We start from the raw sequence: 15,398 nt of genomic DNA, 5'->3' as shown, positions 1-15,398 counted from the left end.
CTCTTTCCTTCCCATCCACTTGAATCACTCCCTATACTAAGGTGTTATGGTCAGGTCATTCATCCTCCCTGCTGACACAACTCTTGCCCACTCAGCTTGCAAGAACCTCATAAGAATTGCAGAGACTGAGATTCCTCAGTTTCCAATCTCCTGGGTACTTACACTTGTCTGACTTGCAGTCTCTCAGGCAGTAATGAATGTGTGAAACATTTTAACAGAGCGCTGATGGGCTGGGTTATTAAGAACAGTCAAGGCTGAAGCTGGCAGACTTTTGATTAGTAAAGAAATTAAGGGTTATGAGGAATTAGATGGACAGTGAAGTTGAGTAATTTCATAAATATGTACCAGCAGATTTATGAACAGTTTCTGCCCAGTGCTATTGACTTATGAATGGACTTCTCATATATTAACGTTGATCTTTCTCTGCAACTGTAACACTATATTCTATTACTCTGGTGTTCCCTTTGTTGCAAAGTTGGCATGCAACATTGTAAAATTATAAAATGGGGAAAGCATTGCACAGTCACTTTGGTTTCCTTGTTAATTGTTCATGACATCTAGCTATTTTTATGACTCGATGAGAGGCTGAATGTTTAAGCAGTTGATAGATTAAACAACTACACTTATTTCTAATTGACCTTGATCAGATGTATTCCCATTTTGGATGATAGTTATTTGATATTATTACAAAGGTTAAACTGGAATTGTCAATAGTTCCCAAATGTAGCCTTCCATCATTTATTGAACAGGGAATGGTTTACACACAATGCTACCATTGATGTAGCAGAGCAGTTTCCATTCAGGTACCTCTGGGTTAACTGCTCCACTTTATAACCGAGCCTAAACAATGGGACAACATTGGATGAAAAAAATCTATCCCCCTTGATTTGACCGAGGCCTGCTGGCAGCTATGACAAACTTGCAAGCTTTATGTCTGCACTAAATGACATGGCAAAAAAGCAGTAAAGTGCAAAAAGGCAAGGCTGGGATGTTGTGACCATGATTCAGAATTAATCAGCACTGTGCCAGCAAATGAAAAGTCTAGCTCTGCAGTCTATCTATCCCAGATTGTTGGGAGAGGCAAGAGAAAACATTGCTAGACATTGCCAGACATCTTTGTATCCTCTTTGGCAACAGGTGAGGTCCCAGAGGACTGGAGAAAAGCCTATTTATTTAAGAAAAGTAGCAGGGATAATCCTGTAAATTACAGGCCTGAGAGTTTCACATCAGTGGTAGGGAAACTGTTGGAAAAGATTCTCAGGGACAGTATCTATATGCACATAGACTGACATCAGCAATAGACAGCATTGTTTTGTGAGGAGGAGGTCATGCCTCACTACCTTGATAGTTTTTGTGAGGTGACAATGAAGATGATTGATGAGGTTAAAATGGTCAATGTTGTCTACACGGACTTCAGTAAAGCCTCTGACAAAGTCCCTCACGGCAGACAGGTACAAAAGGTGAAGTCACGTAATCTAGGGTGAGCTGTAAAATGGATACAGCACTGGCTTTGTCATAGGAAGAAGGGGTAGCAGTACGAAGATGCTTTTCAGAATGGAGGGCTGTGATTAGTAGTGTTCCACAGGGATCAGTGCTAGGACCTCTGCTTTTTGTGGTCTATGTAAATGATTTGTAGGAAACCATAGCTGGTCGAATTAGTAAGTTTGCAGATGATACAAAGATTTGTTGAGTGCAGATAGTGAGGATGATTGTCAGGATACAGCAGAATATGGATCAGTCAGCGACATGGGCAAAAAAAATGGCAGATGAGTTTAATTCTGACAAATGTGAGGTGACGTGTTTCAGAAGGTCAAGTACAGGTGGAAATCTTAGTGAATGGAGAACCCTTAGTTTGTTGCATATGCTTCAGCCTCATCTTTTGCACTTATGTTCTGGATTACAATTATTATAGATGGGCATATTTGTTAGGATTCCCCTTCCAGTGAGTTGGTTGATTGTCCTCCACCACCATACACAACGGGACATGGCAGGACTGCAGAGCTTCAATCCACCGATTATGAAATCACTTTGTTGCAACTATCATCTGCTACATATACTGCTTAACACGCAAGTCATGTTTTCTTGTAGTTTCACCATATTGACACTTGGTTTGTATGTATGCCTGGTGTTCCTGCACTATTCATTGAACCACAGTTGATCACCTGGTTTGACGGTAATGGTGAAAGGGGGACACAATGGGCCATCAGGTTGCAGATTGTATTTTAGGACATTTGTGCCGCTGTTAATGACCCAGTGCCTCATGGATACCCAGTCTTGAGCTGTTAGATCTGATCTAAATCAATCCAGTTTAGCTCAGTAGTAGTCTACACAATCACAAGGAATGTACAGTGGTCACTTCTGCCAATACTGTCATGGACAGATGCAACTGTGACAGGAAGACTGGTGACGATGAGGTCAAGTGCATTTTTCCCTCCTCACCTGCTGTCAATCCAATCTAGGAGCAATGTCTTTAAGCACTGCTGAACCACTTTGGTATGGAGTGTAATCAACATATTTCCTTATCTATCTTTAACTTGAAGTTGTAAGAATTTATGGGATTTTTGCAAGGTTTGTAGCTCAGGTTGAGGTTTTGGGTATAGGTTTGCTCGCTGAGCTGTAGGTTTGATATCCAGACATTTCATTACCTGGCTAGGTAACTTCATCAGTGGCGATCTCCAAGTGAAACTAAGCTGTTGTCTCCTGCTTTCCATATATATGTTTGTCCTGGATGGGATTCCTGGGGTTTGTGGTGATGTCATTTCCTGTTCGTTTTCTGTGGGGTTGATAGATGGTATCTAGATCTGTGTGTTTGTTTATGGCATTGTGGTTAGAGTATAGAATGAGCTGCCAGAGGAAGTGGTGGAAGCTGATATAATCACAACATTTAAACGACATCTGGATAGGTATATGAATAGGAAGACTTTAAGATAGATATGGGCCAAGTACTGGCAAATGGGACTAGATTAATTTAGATATCTTGTTCGCATGGACAAGTTGAACTGAAGGGTCTGTTTCTGTGCCATAATCTCTAGACTCTATGCTGTGTCTGGTTTCATTCCAGTGCAGACTCAATGGGATGAATGGCCTCCCACTGGACCATAATAGTTCTGTAATTCTGAAATATGCAAATCAACCAAAATTTAGAAGATCCTCTTTTAATTCATAAAAATGTCGATATTGTGATATATTTCTAAAATACTTTATAAACCATACTGAAGAGCACAACTATTGCTGTAATACATACTATAACTCAGAATTTTGTTCTTTATAGAACCAAATTAAAACTTGCTTCTTTAGCACAATAACAAGACATTGAAATAATCAACATACACAATGTATACTTTGCTTTAAAATACATCAAATAAGATATACAATTCTTCAATATCATACAAATATACATGGAATGCTAAATCACAGTGGGTTTTTCTGGCTTCTTAGTAATCTGAAGTGCTTCAGTTCAACAGGAATGGCCTTGTCAAGATAAAGATCTCATGATATTTAATGGTTACCCATATCCATGTTTATCTGTCAAGTTTCTTTCATTTACACTCAGTTGGCCACTTAACTTCATCAGTAATTTCACAATCAGACCAGCCTAAAAAATGGAGGCAGAAATAAATGTTATTGAAAGGAAACAATAAACTGCACAAGTCTTAGTTTGAGATTACCATTCTTTGTTGTGCTGATGTATGTAAATATTACAGTTGATTTAAAATACTGAGCAAAGAGTAGGAACAGGAATAGGCCATTCAGCCCTTTGAGGCTGCTCCACTATCTAATATAATATTATGGCTTATCAAGCACTTCATCAAGTACTTTTACCCACACTATCTCCATAGCCTTTAACTCCATCAGTAATCAGAAATTCAATCTTCACTTTAAACATACTCAAAAGGTTGAGCTTTCACACCCTCTGGGGTACAGAAGTCCAAATATTCACACAGGAGAAAAATGTCTCCTCTTCCCAGTCCTCAGTGGCATCGCCCTTCTTTTCAAATTATGCTTCCTGATTCTAGACTCCCCAGGGGAAACAACTTAACTGCATCCAATATAAAACAAAGAACTGGAGAAGGTGGAAATCTGAAAGAAAAACAGAAACTTCTGGAGAAATTCAGCTGTATGGACAGTTAACAGAAAGCAGAATCGACATTTTGAGTTCTGTGGCCCTTCTTCAGTGCTGATTTTCTCCAGCAATTTTTGTTTTGTGGCCTGCATCTACCCTGTCTATCCCTTTACACATGTTGTAGATTTCAATGAAATAACCACTCATTCTTCGAAACTCTGGAAAATGTAGGCCCAATGTGCCTAATCTCTCTTCATAGGATAATCACACCATTCCAGGAACAAGTCTGGTGAATCTTTGCAGCACAATCTCCGTGGCAATAACCGGTTTCCTGACTGAAGGCGACAAAACTGCAAACAGTACTCCAGGTGCAGTCTCACCCGGCTCCTATCGAATTGAAGCAAGACTTCATTACTTCTGTACTCAAATCAAAGGCCTCAACTCCACTTTCCTGCTTTTTCTCCATAGTGTTCGATTCCCTTACTGATTAAAGATCTCTCAGCCATGAATATACTTAAATGACTCCTGATTTGAGCTATAGGGAGAGGTTGAATAGGCTGGGGCTGTTTTCCCTGGAGCATCAGAGGCTGAGGGGTGACCTTATAGAGGTTTTTAAAAAATCACGAGGGGCATGGATAGGATAAATAGACAAAGTCTTTTGCCTGGGGTGGAGGAGTCCAGAACTGGAGGGCATAGGTTTAGGGTGAGAGGAGAAAGATATAAAAGAGATCTAAGGAGAAACTTTTTAATACAGAGGGTGGTACAAGTATGCAATGAGCTGCAAGACGAAGTGGTGGAGGCTAGTACAACTGCAACATTTAAAAGGCATCTGGATGGGTATATGAATAGGAAGGGCATGGAGGGATATGGGCCAAGTACTGGCAAATGGAACTAGATTAGTTGGGATATCTGGTTGGCATGGACGAGTTGGATCAAAGGGTCTGGTTCCGTGCTGTACATCTCTATGACTCTATCTAAAGCCACTGAGGAAAAGAATTCCACAGATTCACAACCCTCAGAGGAGAAACTCCTCCTTGAGTCTTACAACCCCACATTCTGATGTTATGCCCTCCGGCCCAAGGCACTCTCACAAGGGGAAAACTGCTTTTCCACATCTAACTGGTCAACTTCCCTCAGGATCTTGAGTTTCAATAAGGTTACCTCTCATTCTTCTAAACTCCAATGTGTACAGGCCCTATCTACTGAACTTCTCTTCATAAAACAGTCCCTTCATACCTTGGATTAGAGCTGAAAAATGTGGCGCTGGAAAAGCACAGCATTCAAGCAGCAGGAGAGTCGACGTTTCGGGCGTAAGCCCTTCATCAGGAATTCCCAAAACATTGACTGTCCTGTTACTCAGATGCCGCTTGACCCGCTGTACTTTGTCAGCGCCACATCCGATCTCTGATCTCCAGTCCTCACATTCCCATACCTGGGAGTAGCCAAGTGAATCTTAGCTGGACTGCCTTCAGTGTCAGATGTTGAGATTCATACGCAAGGATTCCCAAATCCCTCCTCTGTAGATTTCTGCAGTATATTTTTCATTTAAATAATATTTAATTGCTTTATGAGGTTATGCATTTAGCAGGAGGAATATAATGTGGGAAAAATATTCTATCGGCCAAGTTTCTGCCCACTTGCTTAACATGTCTAGATCTTTCTGCAGTTTCTTTGTATTATCCTTACCACTTTCCTTCCCACCTATTTTTCTCTCGAGTCATTACCTCTAATTCAAGGAGATTTCTTGCATCTTCCTCAGTGAAATCAAACACAATAAGCTTCTCTGCCATTTCTCTATGCCTCAGTATAAATTCTTCTGACTCAGCTTCTACGGGATCCACATTTGTCTGAGCCAAGCATTTCATTTTTATGTACATATAGAGGGTTTTAAAGCCTATTTTTAATAGTGTTTGCTAGACTGCATTCATATTCTACTGCTCCTTTCCTTACCAGTACCTTTATCTTTCTTTGCCATTTCAAAAACTTCTATAATCCTTAGATTTATCACCAAGCCTTTTCTTTTAATCTTATACAATCATTAACTTTCTTTATTAGCCACAGTTGACTTGCTCTTTTTAAAAAAAAAAGAGTTGTTGCACCTTGAAGAAATGTATAGTTGCCGTCCCAATCTAATAGTTCTTTGAAGACTGCCCATTGTACAGTTATGCCTTTTAATGTATTTTCCAAATTCAACTTAGCCATCCTGTGTCTCACGATTCATAATTTCTCTTACTCAAATTTAACACCCTTGCTTCAGACTGAACGATCTCACTTTCAGAAAGTTTAAAATTGATCATACTATGGTCACTCATCCTTAAGGTTTTACACAAGATTAATAATTATTAGTCCTTTTCTTTTGAAAATAAACTGTTGCAATGATTTGGAAGATTTCTCTTTAAAGAAAATTTCAGAAGTTTTAAAAATACAGTTCTACTACCATAACACCAGTTTGATCAATTTATAATTAATTGTTGTTCACTTTAAGTATTGGTGTTACAAAATTACAAAGTCCTTTGCATTATTTACTTTCCTAAATAAAACTGAAAGGCTTCACCTTCATCTGAACACTGACGAGAATGTTTTTTTATACCTGCTTTGTATGCACAACGAGGCTCATTTTATTTTCCAAACTGTGAATTTGAAAGTAGGCATCTGCTTCACCCAATTGCCACATAAGGGAGCCATACTTAAGGCTAATCAACAAAGCCTGGAAAAGATACAAATGTAAGAAAACAATTAATATTACCAGTTCTGAAAATAATCTGTCAGTGCCTTCAGCAGTGAAGAACCTCTATTTGAAATAGTCTATGGCAATGCATTTGGAATTCAGCTGATGGTGCTGCAAAGATTTTTGGTAATGAGTTGGTGGAGACGGTTAACTTCCACCTACAGTCAGCAAATCACATCCACATCACCAAAAGAAATTCAAGAGGAACAGGCTGAGGACAATTCTACGATTTCCCATATGCTGGTTACAGGGTGGGCAATATTAAAAAGAATGAAAATAATTGCTTATGATTCAGAACTTAAACATTGAAAAAATAGACAAAGTTGAAACATTTTGTCTTGCACTCATCACAAAAACTTGGACATAATGACTCTGTTGCAATATTTAAAGTGGAAATTTGCAAGTCTGGTATTGGATAGGATGCAGAATTTACAACTCATACAAGGTTGAACAGGAAGCCAAAGGTTCACAACTGTCACAAAAAGTTCATTGTGGCAATCTGTTTTAGTTGTTACAGAGCAAGTTAACGGATGAAATAGATAAAATGTTTTACCTCTGACCTTGGAAAACAAAAAAGTTTTAATATAGAATTAAGGAATTGATCTTTCCACAACAAAAGTCACAGTTCTTCAGAAGTAATTAATCATATAATTATTCGAGAAGGGATCAAATAAATGCATGTTTATAAATAGTTGTTTTGTAGTAGAGAACTTGCGTATTGCTGAAAAAATGACATTTTGTTAAAGTCTTTTGACTTGCATTCATCACAATTCACAAGAAAATCACTTTAAAGAAGTAAACATTTATACTGAATGAGAGAAGAGTGTTGATTGGTTGACAAGTGGACTGAGGATGGTAGAGGCGTCACTGTGGAGATTGTGGGGTTAGTTTACTGCCAGTGCTAAAATTTATACAACGCAAGTTGACTCTAATCAAGGCACTGCTCTAAGAAATGAGCCAGTGGAAGGCTGCCACCTAATTTGTTGAACTTAAACAGGTGCAGTCCATATGTTCATTTGTCTGTAAAGAACAGGACTTTGTATATTGGTTTATTGAGCTTCCAGTTCACATGAGCATCACTTTGCGAGCCTAGTGACAATCCTAAATTGGATGCATTTGTTCACTGAAAATTATCCAGTAAATGTTGTCAATTGCAGAATCACATCCAATGTTGGATTCTGTGTTTTGATCGTTACGAACATCGGTTGGTTGAGTCCAGTCAGTATGTTGCTTGTTGCAACATGGATACACTGTTTGATATGAACTGCCAGTCTTTGGGATATATCACCCAAATACCTGGCATTACACTAACAGTGAAATTCATACCATATTGCTCCCTTATATATATTAATCATTTGTAATTGTCCTGATGATTGCAAGACAAACAGCTTCAACAAAATGTCTCCTGTGTAATATCAAAATACATGCTTGTTACATCATAAATTCACTAGGGATCACTGTCAATTTACCTTTGTTTCCATGTTTAACAAATGCAGACCTTTCGTGTTTACACCAACATATACCTTGACAACTTTGTGACTACTCGAGCTTGATTTAGTATATACTTGTCCTGTGAAAAAGGCTGCTCCATAAGATGGAAACTCCCAGCAAATCTGCAGGAAAAGACGCTGAAGGTGGTGCATCTCCTTACTGATACCTTCACGACTGCTAAGGCTCTGTTAAAGATTTTAAGCAATATAAACCTTAAGTAAATGTTGCCAGTGCGTAAAAAGATACACATGAAAAATATTCTCATCACATCCAATCGCAGTTTAAGAACTGCAGCCAATGCAGTAGGCAAATAATGGAATTTTTAATTAACACCTTGTTGTAACATTTTATTCAACCCCACTCAGTACTGGCTTATAGTTTATAAGAGGATCGGTTTGTAATTCAGTACAGGTTTGTGACTACTTATTTCCCTGAGTGTCATCATTAAAATATTTGAATGCTGAAGATATTAAGGCATTAATACTCCGTATTGAATACTCTGAAGAGAAGTATGACATTGTGTGCACATGCGCGCATCTTGGTGGCGGTGGTGGTGCTTGGAGAGGGGGAAGTGGTACAGACTGGGAAGTAGAGAAAACATTGTTTGTACTACCTGATAACCAGTTCAGAACTGAAAGATTGAGGAAGGATACTATTCCTTTTCTCTATAGTATCAAACAACAATTCTTTCACAATACATATTGGCGTGCAATTGGAGTGACCAAAAGATGTTTTGGGCAGACTGTTTAACAAAAGACATGAAAACTAGATAATGTACACCATAGATCAGTGGTGAAAATTATCTTACTAGTTATCTTGGAATGGCAGGACTATACTGGACCAAGGGAGACTGAGGAGACAAGTCAGGTTCTTGTTAGAGCACTAAGTTTGAAGCAAAGGCATTCAAGGGAAAACTGGAAAAATATTTGAAGTAGGAAACAATATAAAGTAAGATCTGAGCAGAAGTAATTTTGAAATTGTCCAGCTAAGCGCTGCCACAGGCATTGATTGTTTTTATGGTTAATTAAGCAGGTCAGTTTCTTTGAGTTACTTATTTGTTTCATGCTCCTGATCGGACTCTCATATTCAATCTATATTCTTGCCTGTAACAGCTGAAAATAGAAATTCGCCGTAAGTGTAGTGGGCTGATTAACAACAACACACTAATTCCTCTTTTGTAGTTGTAATTTAACATGCCTTAATCTTCAACCTTAATATTCACCAATCTTTGCCATGCCATGTAACATGACCTGAAAGGACAGTGAAGCTGACAACACAGGTTTCATTCATGTTACTTTCAATTCAGATGTAAACAGCAAGAGCATGTGTTACAGCATTAGTCTGGAGAAATGACTGCAACTCAGTACAGTAGCACCTCAACATACGAACGACCCCATTCACGAACAAATCAATTTACGAACAGGATTGTACGTAAAATTTTGCTTCAACGTACGTACGAAATTCAAGGTACAAACGAAGATACGAACGCAAAAAGCCCGCGTGCGACCACGTAGTTTCATTGTTCTGCTTTGCTACATGCTTGTTGAACGCAAAAGCTCTCGGGCCCCGCGTGATCTCATTCAGTTTGTCTTTGGCGCGTGCGCTGTGAACAACCATCCAAGCATTCTTACGCTATCCGAACAATGGGAAAAATTGATTCAGTTCGCGAACTTTTCGGTAAGTCGAGGCGCTACTGTACGTATGAAGAAAATGAAACTAAGTTATTCAACACCCGGGGAATGGTGAGAAGAAAAGTACTCGCTACTCATTAGCGCTGATTAAAAAATGATTGTTCAAAGTTTGAGTTACAAGCTCAAAACAAAGAGCTAGCAGTCATATTTAAAATTCAATTGTTCCAATTTGTAAAAAATGACTAGCATATTAATCTAGTGACGAGGGATTTTGCTTGTGAACAAGACGACTTAAAAGTTTGAGCACACCTGAGACCCAAGCTAATTTTCTGCTCTCCATAAACCAAATTAATTCAAAGCGATGTGTAGAGTCAGAGATTTATAGCACAGAAAAAGGCCCTTCAACCCATTGTATCGATGCAGGTCAAAAACAACCCTCGAACTTTCAGCACCTGGCCCATAACTTTGTCTGCCATGGCATCTCAACACACCTTAAATGTTATGAGGGTTGCTGCCTCTAACACCCTTACAAGGAGCGAGTTTCAGATTCCCAGCAACCTCTGGGTGAAAACGTTTTTTCCTCAGATATCCTCTAAAGCTTCTGCCCTTTACCTCAAATCTATGCCCTATGATCAATGATCCCATCATCAAGAGGAAAAGTTTCTTCCTGTCTAATTATCTACGCTCATAATTTTATATATCTCAATCACGTAGGCTCTCAATCCCCTCTGCTTGAAGGAGTTTAGAGTCAGAGTCATACAACACAGAAACTGACCCTTTGCTCAAGTTCAGCCATGCCAACCAAGTCTTCCGAACTAAATTGTCCCACTTGCCTACATTTGGCCCATATCCCTCTAAACCTTACATATTCATGTACCTGTCCAAATGTCTTTTAAATGGTGTAACTGTACCTACATCTACCTCTTCCTCTGGCAGTACATTCCACCACAAACCACCCTCTGGTGTGACAAATTTCCCCTTTCTTCTCTCACCTTAAAAATATGCCTTCTAGTTTTGAACTATCCCACCCTAGGAAAAAGATCTTTGCTAGTAATCTTATCAATGCTCCTCGTGAATTTAGAAAGATCTACAAGGACTCCAGCTCCTCTGCTCCAGTGCAAAAAATCCCAGCTTATCCAGCCCTTTACTCTTCCCAAACTCTCCACTCCATAGGGTCATAGAAATGTACAACACAGAAACAGACCCTTTGGTCCAACTTGTCCCTGCCGACCAGATATCAAAACCAATCTAGTCCCACCTGCCAGCACCTGGCCCATATCCCTCCAGACCCTTCAATTTCATATACCCATCCTGATGCTTTTGAATGTTGCAATTGTAACAGCTTCCACCACTTCCTCTGGCAGCTAATTCCATCCGTGTACCACCCTCTGCATGAAACAATTGCCTCTAAGGTCTCTTTTATATCGTTCTCCTCTCACCCTAAACCTATGCCTTCTAGTTCTGGTCTCCTCCACCTCTGGGAAGAGACTTTGTCTATTTATCCTATCCATGTCCCTCATTTAGATTAGATTACTTACAGTGTGGAAACAGGCCCTTCGGCCCAACAAGTCCACACCGACCCGCCGAAGCACAACCCACCCAGACCCATTCCCCTACATTTACCCCTGCACCTAACACTACGGGCAATTTAGCATGGCCAATTCACCTGACCTGCACATTTTTGGACTGTGGGAGGAAACCGGAGCACCCGGAGGAAACCCACGCAGACACGGGGAGAATGTGCAAACTCAGTCGCCTGAGGCGGGAACTGAACCCAGGTCTCTGGTGCTGTGAGGCAACAGTGCTAACCACTGTGCCACCGTGCCGCCCACGATTTATAAACTTCTGTAAGGTCACCCCTCAGCCTCCAATGCTCCAGGGAAAGCAGCCCCAGCCTATTCAACCTCTCCCTAGAACTCAAATCCTCCAACCCTGGTAACATCCTTGTAAGTCTTTTCTGAACCCTTTCAAGTTTCACAATATCCTTCTGATAGGAAGGAGACCAGAATTGCATGCAATATTCCAAAAGTGGCATAACCAATGTCTTGTACAGTCGCAATATAACCTCCCAACTCCTGTACTCAATAGTCTGACCAATAAAGTAAAGCATACCGAATCTACCTATGACTCTACTTTCAAGGAGCTATGAATCTGCACTCCAAGGTCTCTTTGTTCAGCAGCACTCCAGAGGACCTCACCATTAAGTGTATAAGTCCAGCTAAAATTTGCTTTCACAAAATGCAGCACTTTGCATTATCTGAATTAAACTCCATCTGCCACTTCTCAGCCCACTGGCCCATCTGATCAAGATCGCGTTGTAATCTGAGGTAACCTCCTTCATTGTCCACTACACCTCCAATTTTGGTGTCATCTGCAAACTTACTAACTGTACCTCTTATGCTCACATCCAAATCATTTATATAAATGACGAAAAGTAGTGGACCCAGTACAGATCCTTGTGGCACTCCACTGGTCACAGGCCTCCAGTCTGAAAAACAACCCTCCACCACCACCCTCTGTCTTCTTCCTTTGAGTCAGTTCTGTATCCAAATGGCTAGTTTTCCTCTATTCCATGAGATCTAACCTTGCTAACCAGTCTCCCATGTGGAACCTTGTCGAATGCCTTACTGAAGTCCATATAGATCACATCTACCGTTCTGCCCTCATCAATCCTCTTTGTTACTTCTTCAAAAAACACAATCAAGGTTGTGAGACATGATTTCCCATGCACAAAGCCATGCTGACTATCCCTAATCAGTCCTTGCCTTTCCCCAGCAACATCCAGGCAAAACTTTTCCGAATGCTTTCCGATTTAATAATATCCTTTCTATAACAGGGTGACCTGAACTGTACAGAATCGTGCAAAAGTGGCCTCAAGAATGCCCTGTACAACCTCAACATGACGTTCCAACTCCTATACTCAATGGTCTGAGCAATGAAGGCATGCTTGCTAAATGTCTTCTTAACCACCCTGTCTACGTTCAAAAGAACTACTTATCTGAATCCCTAGGTCTTGCTGTTTGACAACACTATCCAGGGCCCCATCATTAACTCTATAAATCCTGCCCCTTTTAGCTTTACCAAAATGCAATATATCGCACTTATCCAAATTAAATTCCATCTGCCACTGCTCAGTCCAATTGATCAATATCCCTTTGTAATCTTAGATAACCCTTCTTCACTGTTGATTTTACCACAAATTCTAGTGTCAACCCCAAACATAGTACCTTTACCTCCTGAATTCTCATCCAAATCCTTTATATAAATGACAAACAACAGTGGGCCTAGCACCGATCCCTGCAGAACACCACAGTTCACAGGTCTCCAGTTCGGAAAACAATCCTCCATCACCACCCACTATCTCCTAACCCAGTCTGTCAGATTCTCTCTTCACAAACTCTCCAGCGAAGCAACCTCCTGGTAAATCAACTCTGCACCCTCTCTAATGCTATTATGTCACTCTCAATATGTGGATTCTAGAACTGCATACAGTACTCGAGCTGTGGCCGAACCAATTTCCAGCATAACCTAATTTTAACCTCTAGGCTTTGTCTAATAAAGGTAAGTATACCAGATGCCTTCATAATCATTTTATCCACCTGTCTTAATACCTTAAGGGACCAACAATCCTTTGATCCTTGGCGCTTCCCACAGTCCGACTATTTATTATATATTCCCTTGCCTTATTTGTCCAGCCCAAGTACATCATCTCACTCATTCGGAATTCCACATTAAAGCTTTGTCAAATTATTTCAGTCACAACAATATATCCATGTTGAGTAAGCAACACGTTCAATCAAGTATTTTTTTTTAAAGAAAATGTCAAGTGAGAAAGGAAAGATTTAATGAGTATAACAAAATTTTAAAGAATTATTTAAACTGACCTTGTATTCATGTAAAATCCTACTGATCCAGTGTGGAGCCTTGCTTTTCAGTTTGGTACATGGTAAGACACACTTTAGATTTTCTTCACTGAAATGCATAGAATTTTATTCAGTTAAAGATAACTAATACTGTAGATAGTAAAATAAATAACCAGCATTCACTTCAGCAGCTGAATAGTGAAACATGCTGGAGATAAACATTTTCTGAAATAACAAAATAATTTCCTTAATAGCGGCGAATGCATTTTAATATGATACTCAGCCATGTGTCAAAAACTGACATATTCAATTCTTGCACTATATTGAATTTACCTGATTCTAGTCAAGAAAATTCTGAAATACAACTTCAGCAATCCTGGTTTAAAGAATTAATTGGGAACACTTCTTCTGTGACAGACAGTACATGCACATCAGGTGAAAGAGAATTCAGTTAGCTTTAATATGCAGCATAGTCAAAATGTAGCTAATTCAAGATGGCAGCGGAGTATGGATACTGATCCAGAGGTTCGACCACTCCATCCACTTTTCTTTCTTATTTTTTCTCTTTTCTTGTTGACTTTGTTTATTTGTGAAGAACTCTGTTGTGGTGACCGCATTGGCAATGATGGCATCAGCAGTGGAGAGGCGAGTCCTGCACAGACTCATGGCGGAAGACGATTTGGGTTCCTGGTGGATTCTGCATTGACAAGTTGAGCCCAGCAGCATCGCATGACTGCTGTGGCAGAGGAAAGTTTGGGTTCCCCATGGCTTCTGCATCCAACACCTCTCGGAGGCAGTGGTGGTAGAGGCAAATCTGGGCCCAGTATGAGACCTGCTTGCATCAGCAAGGTGGGATGGTACTGACTCTTGCTTGGCGGGTTTTTACATGGCTGGTTGATATATTCTGTACTGAAGGGCTTATGCCTGAAACGTCGACTCTCCTACTTCTGAGATGCTGACTGACCTGCTGATTTTCCAGCGCCACACTTTGACTACAGTCTGTACTTTGCCCATTATGAACGTCTGAAATAAATGCAATTAGTGGGACAAACAGCTAAGTATCTGCATTGAACCTGTATTGAAATTGATATGCAATGTTGCTCAAATATATGGCACACACTGTCTTTTTTAGACTGTTGGTGGCATCCTTTTAAAGAGCAAAATACAATCGCACAGCCATGCACAGAAGAGCGAAATATCTTCCTTAATCCATTATTTACATGTTTGTGGAACTTTGCCTTTACTGCAGTTGTTGAGATAATTGAAATCGTGGTATTATAAACTGCACGTATTTAAATTCCTTAATTGTCCAGTGATAAGGAAAGAAATACTGTGGAAAATGTGCTGCACACAATATCATTATATTCCCTTTCCAAATAGCATACATTTTGTTAATCTTAGGAAATATTCATTTTCAAATTTAATGGATACTGGTCCTTCTTGCATGTCAGGAGTCAGGTTAGGTTCTATCTCAACCAAGAGAAATTGAATCCCTTCAGCTCATATCGTGACAAGTGGTTTCAGTTAGCCAGCCAACTGGCATGAAGACAGGCTTATGCCCGAAACGTCGATTCTCCTGTTCCTTGGATGCTGCCTGACCTGCTACGCTTTTCCAGCAACAC

The 15,398-nt window shown here is 40.0% G+C and overlaps 1 protein-coding gene across 4 annotated transcripts in view; it reads right to left on the bottom strand.

Annotated features, from left to right (window-relative positions):
• Nucleotides 1-3,143: 3,143 nt before the first annotated feature.
• The window catches only part of krit1 (KRIT1 ankyrin repeat containing), a 72,962-nt gene continuing 60,707 nt past the window's right edge, over nt 3,144-15,398 (bottom strand). For all 4 annotated transcript variants that reach the window (XM_087987317.1, XM_043690256.2, XM_043690260.2 and 1 more), the window contains 4 exons: nt 13,798-13,885; nt 8,261-8,467; nt 6,654-6,770; nt 3,144-3,595 (listed from right to left, as the gene is read on the bottom strand). In XM_087987317.1, coding sequence (XP_087843443.1) covers nt 3,506-3,595; nt 6,654-6,770; nt 8,261-8,467; nt 13,798-13,885 — 502 coding nt within the window. In that variant the 3' untranslated portion in view covers nt 3,144-3,505. The remainder of the gene's footprint in view (nt 3,596-6,653; nt 6,771-8,260; nt 8,468-13,797; nt 13,886-15,398) is intronic.

Source organism: Chiloscyllium plagiosum, unplaced genomic scaffold (genome assembly GCF_037043375.1).
Source record: "Chiloscyllium plagiosum isolate Xiang-an unplaced genomic scaffold, Cpla_swu_hap1 HiC_scaffold_5, whole genome shotgun sequence".
Lineage (NCBI taxonomy): Eukaryota > Metazoa > Chordata > Chondrichthyes > Orectolobiformes > Hemiscylliidae > Chiloscyllium > Chiloscyllium plagiosum.
The sequence above is the reverse complement of the archived record's forward strand: the minus strand, read 5'-3'. Positions and strand labels throughout refer to the sequence as shown.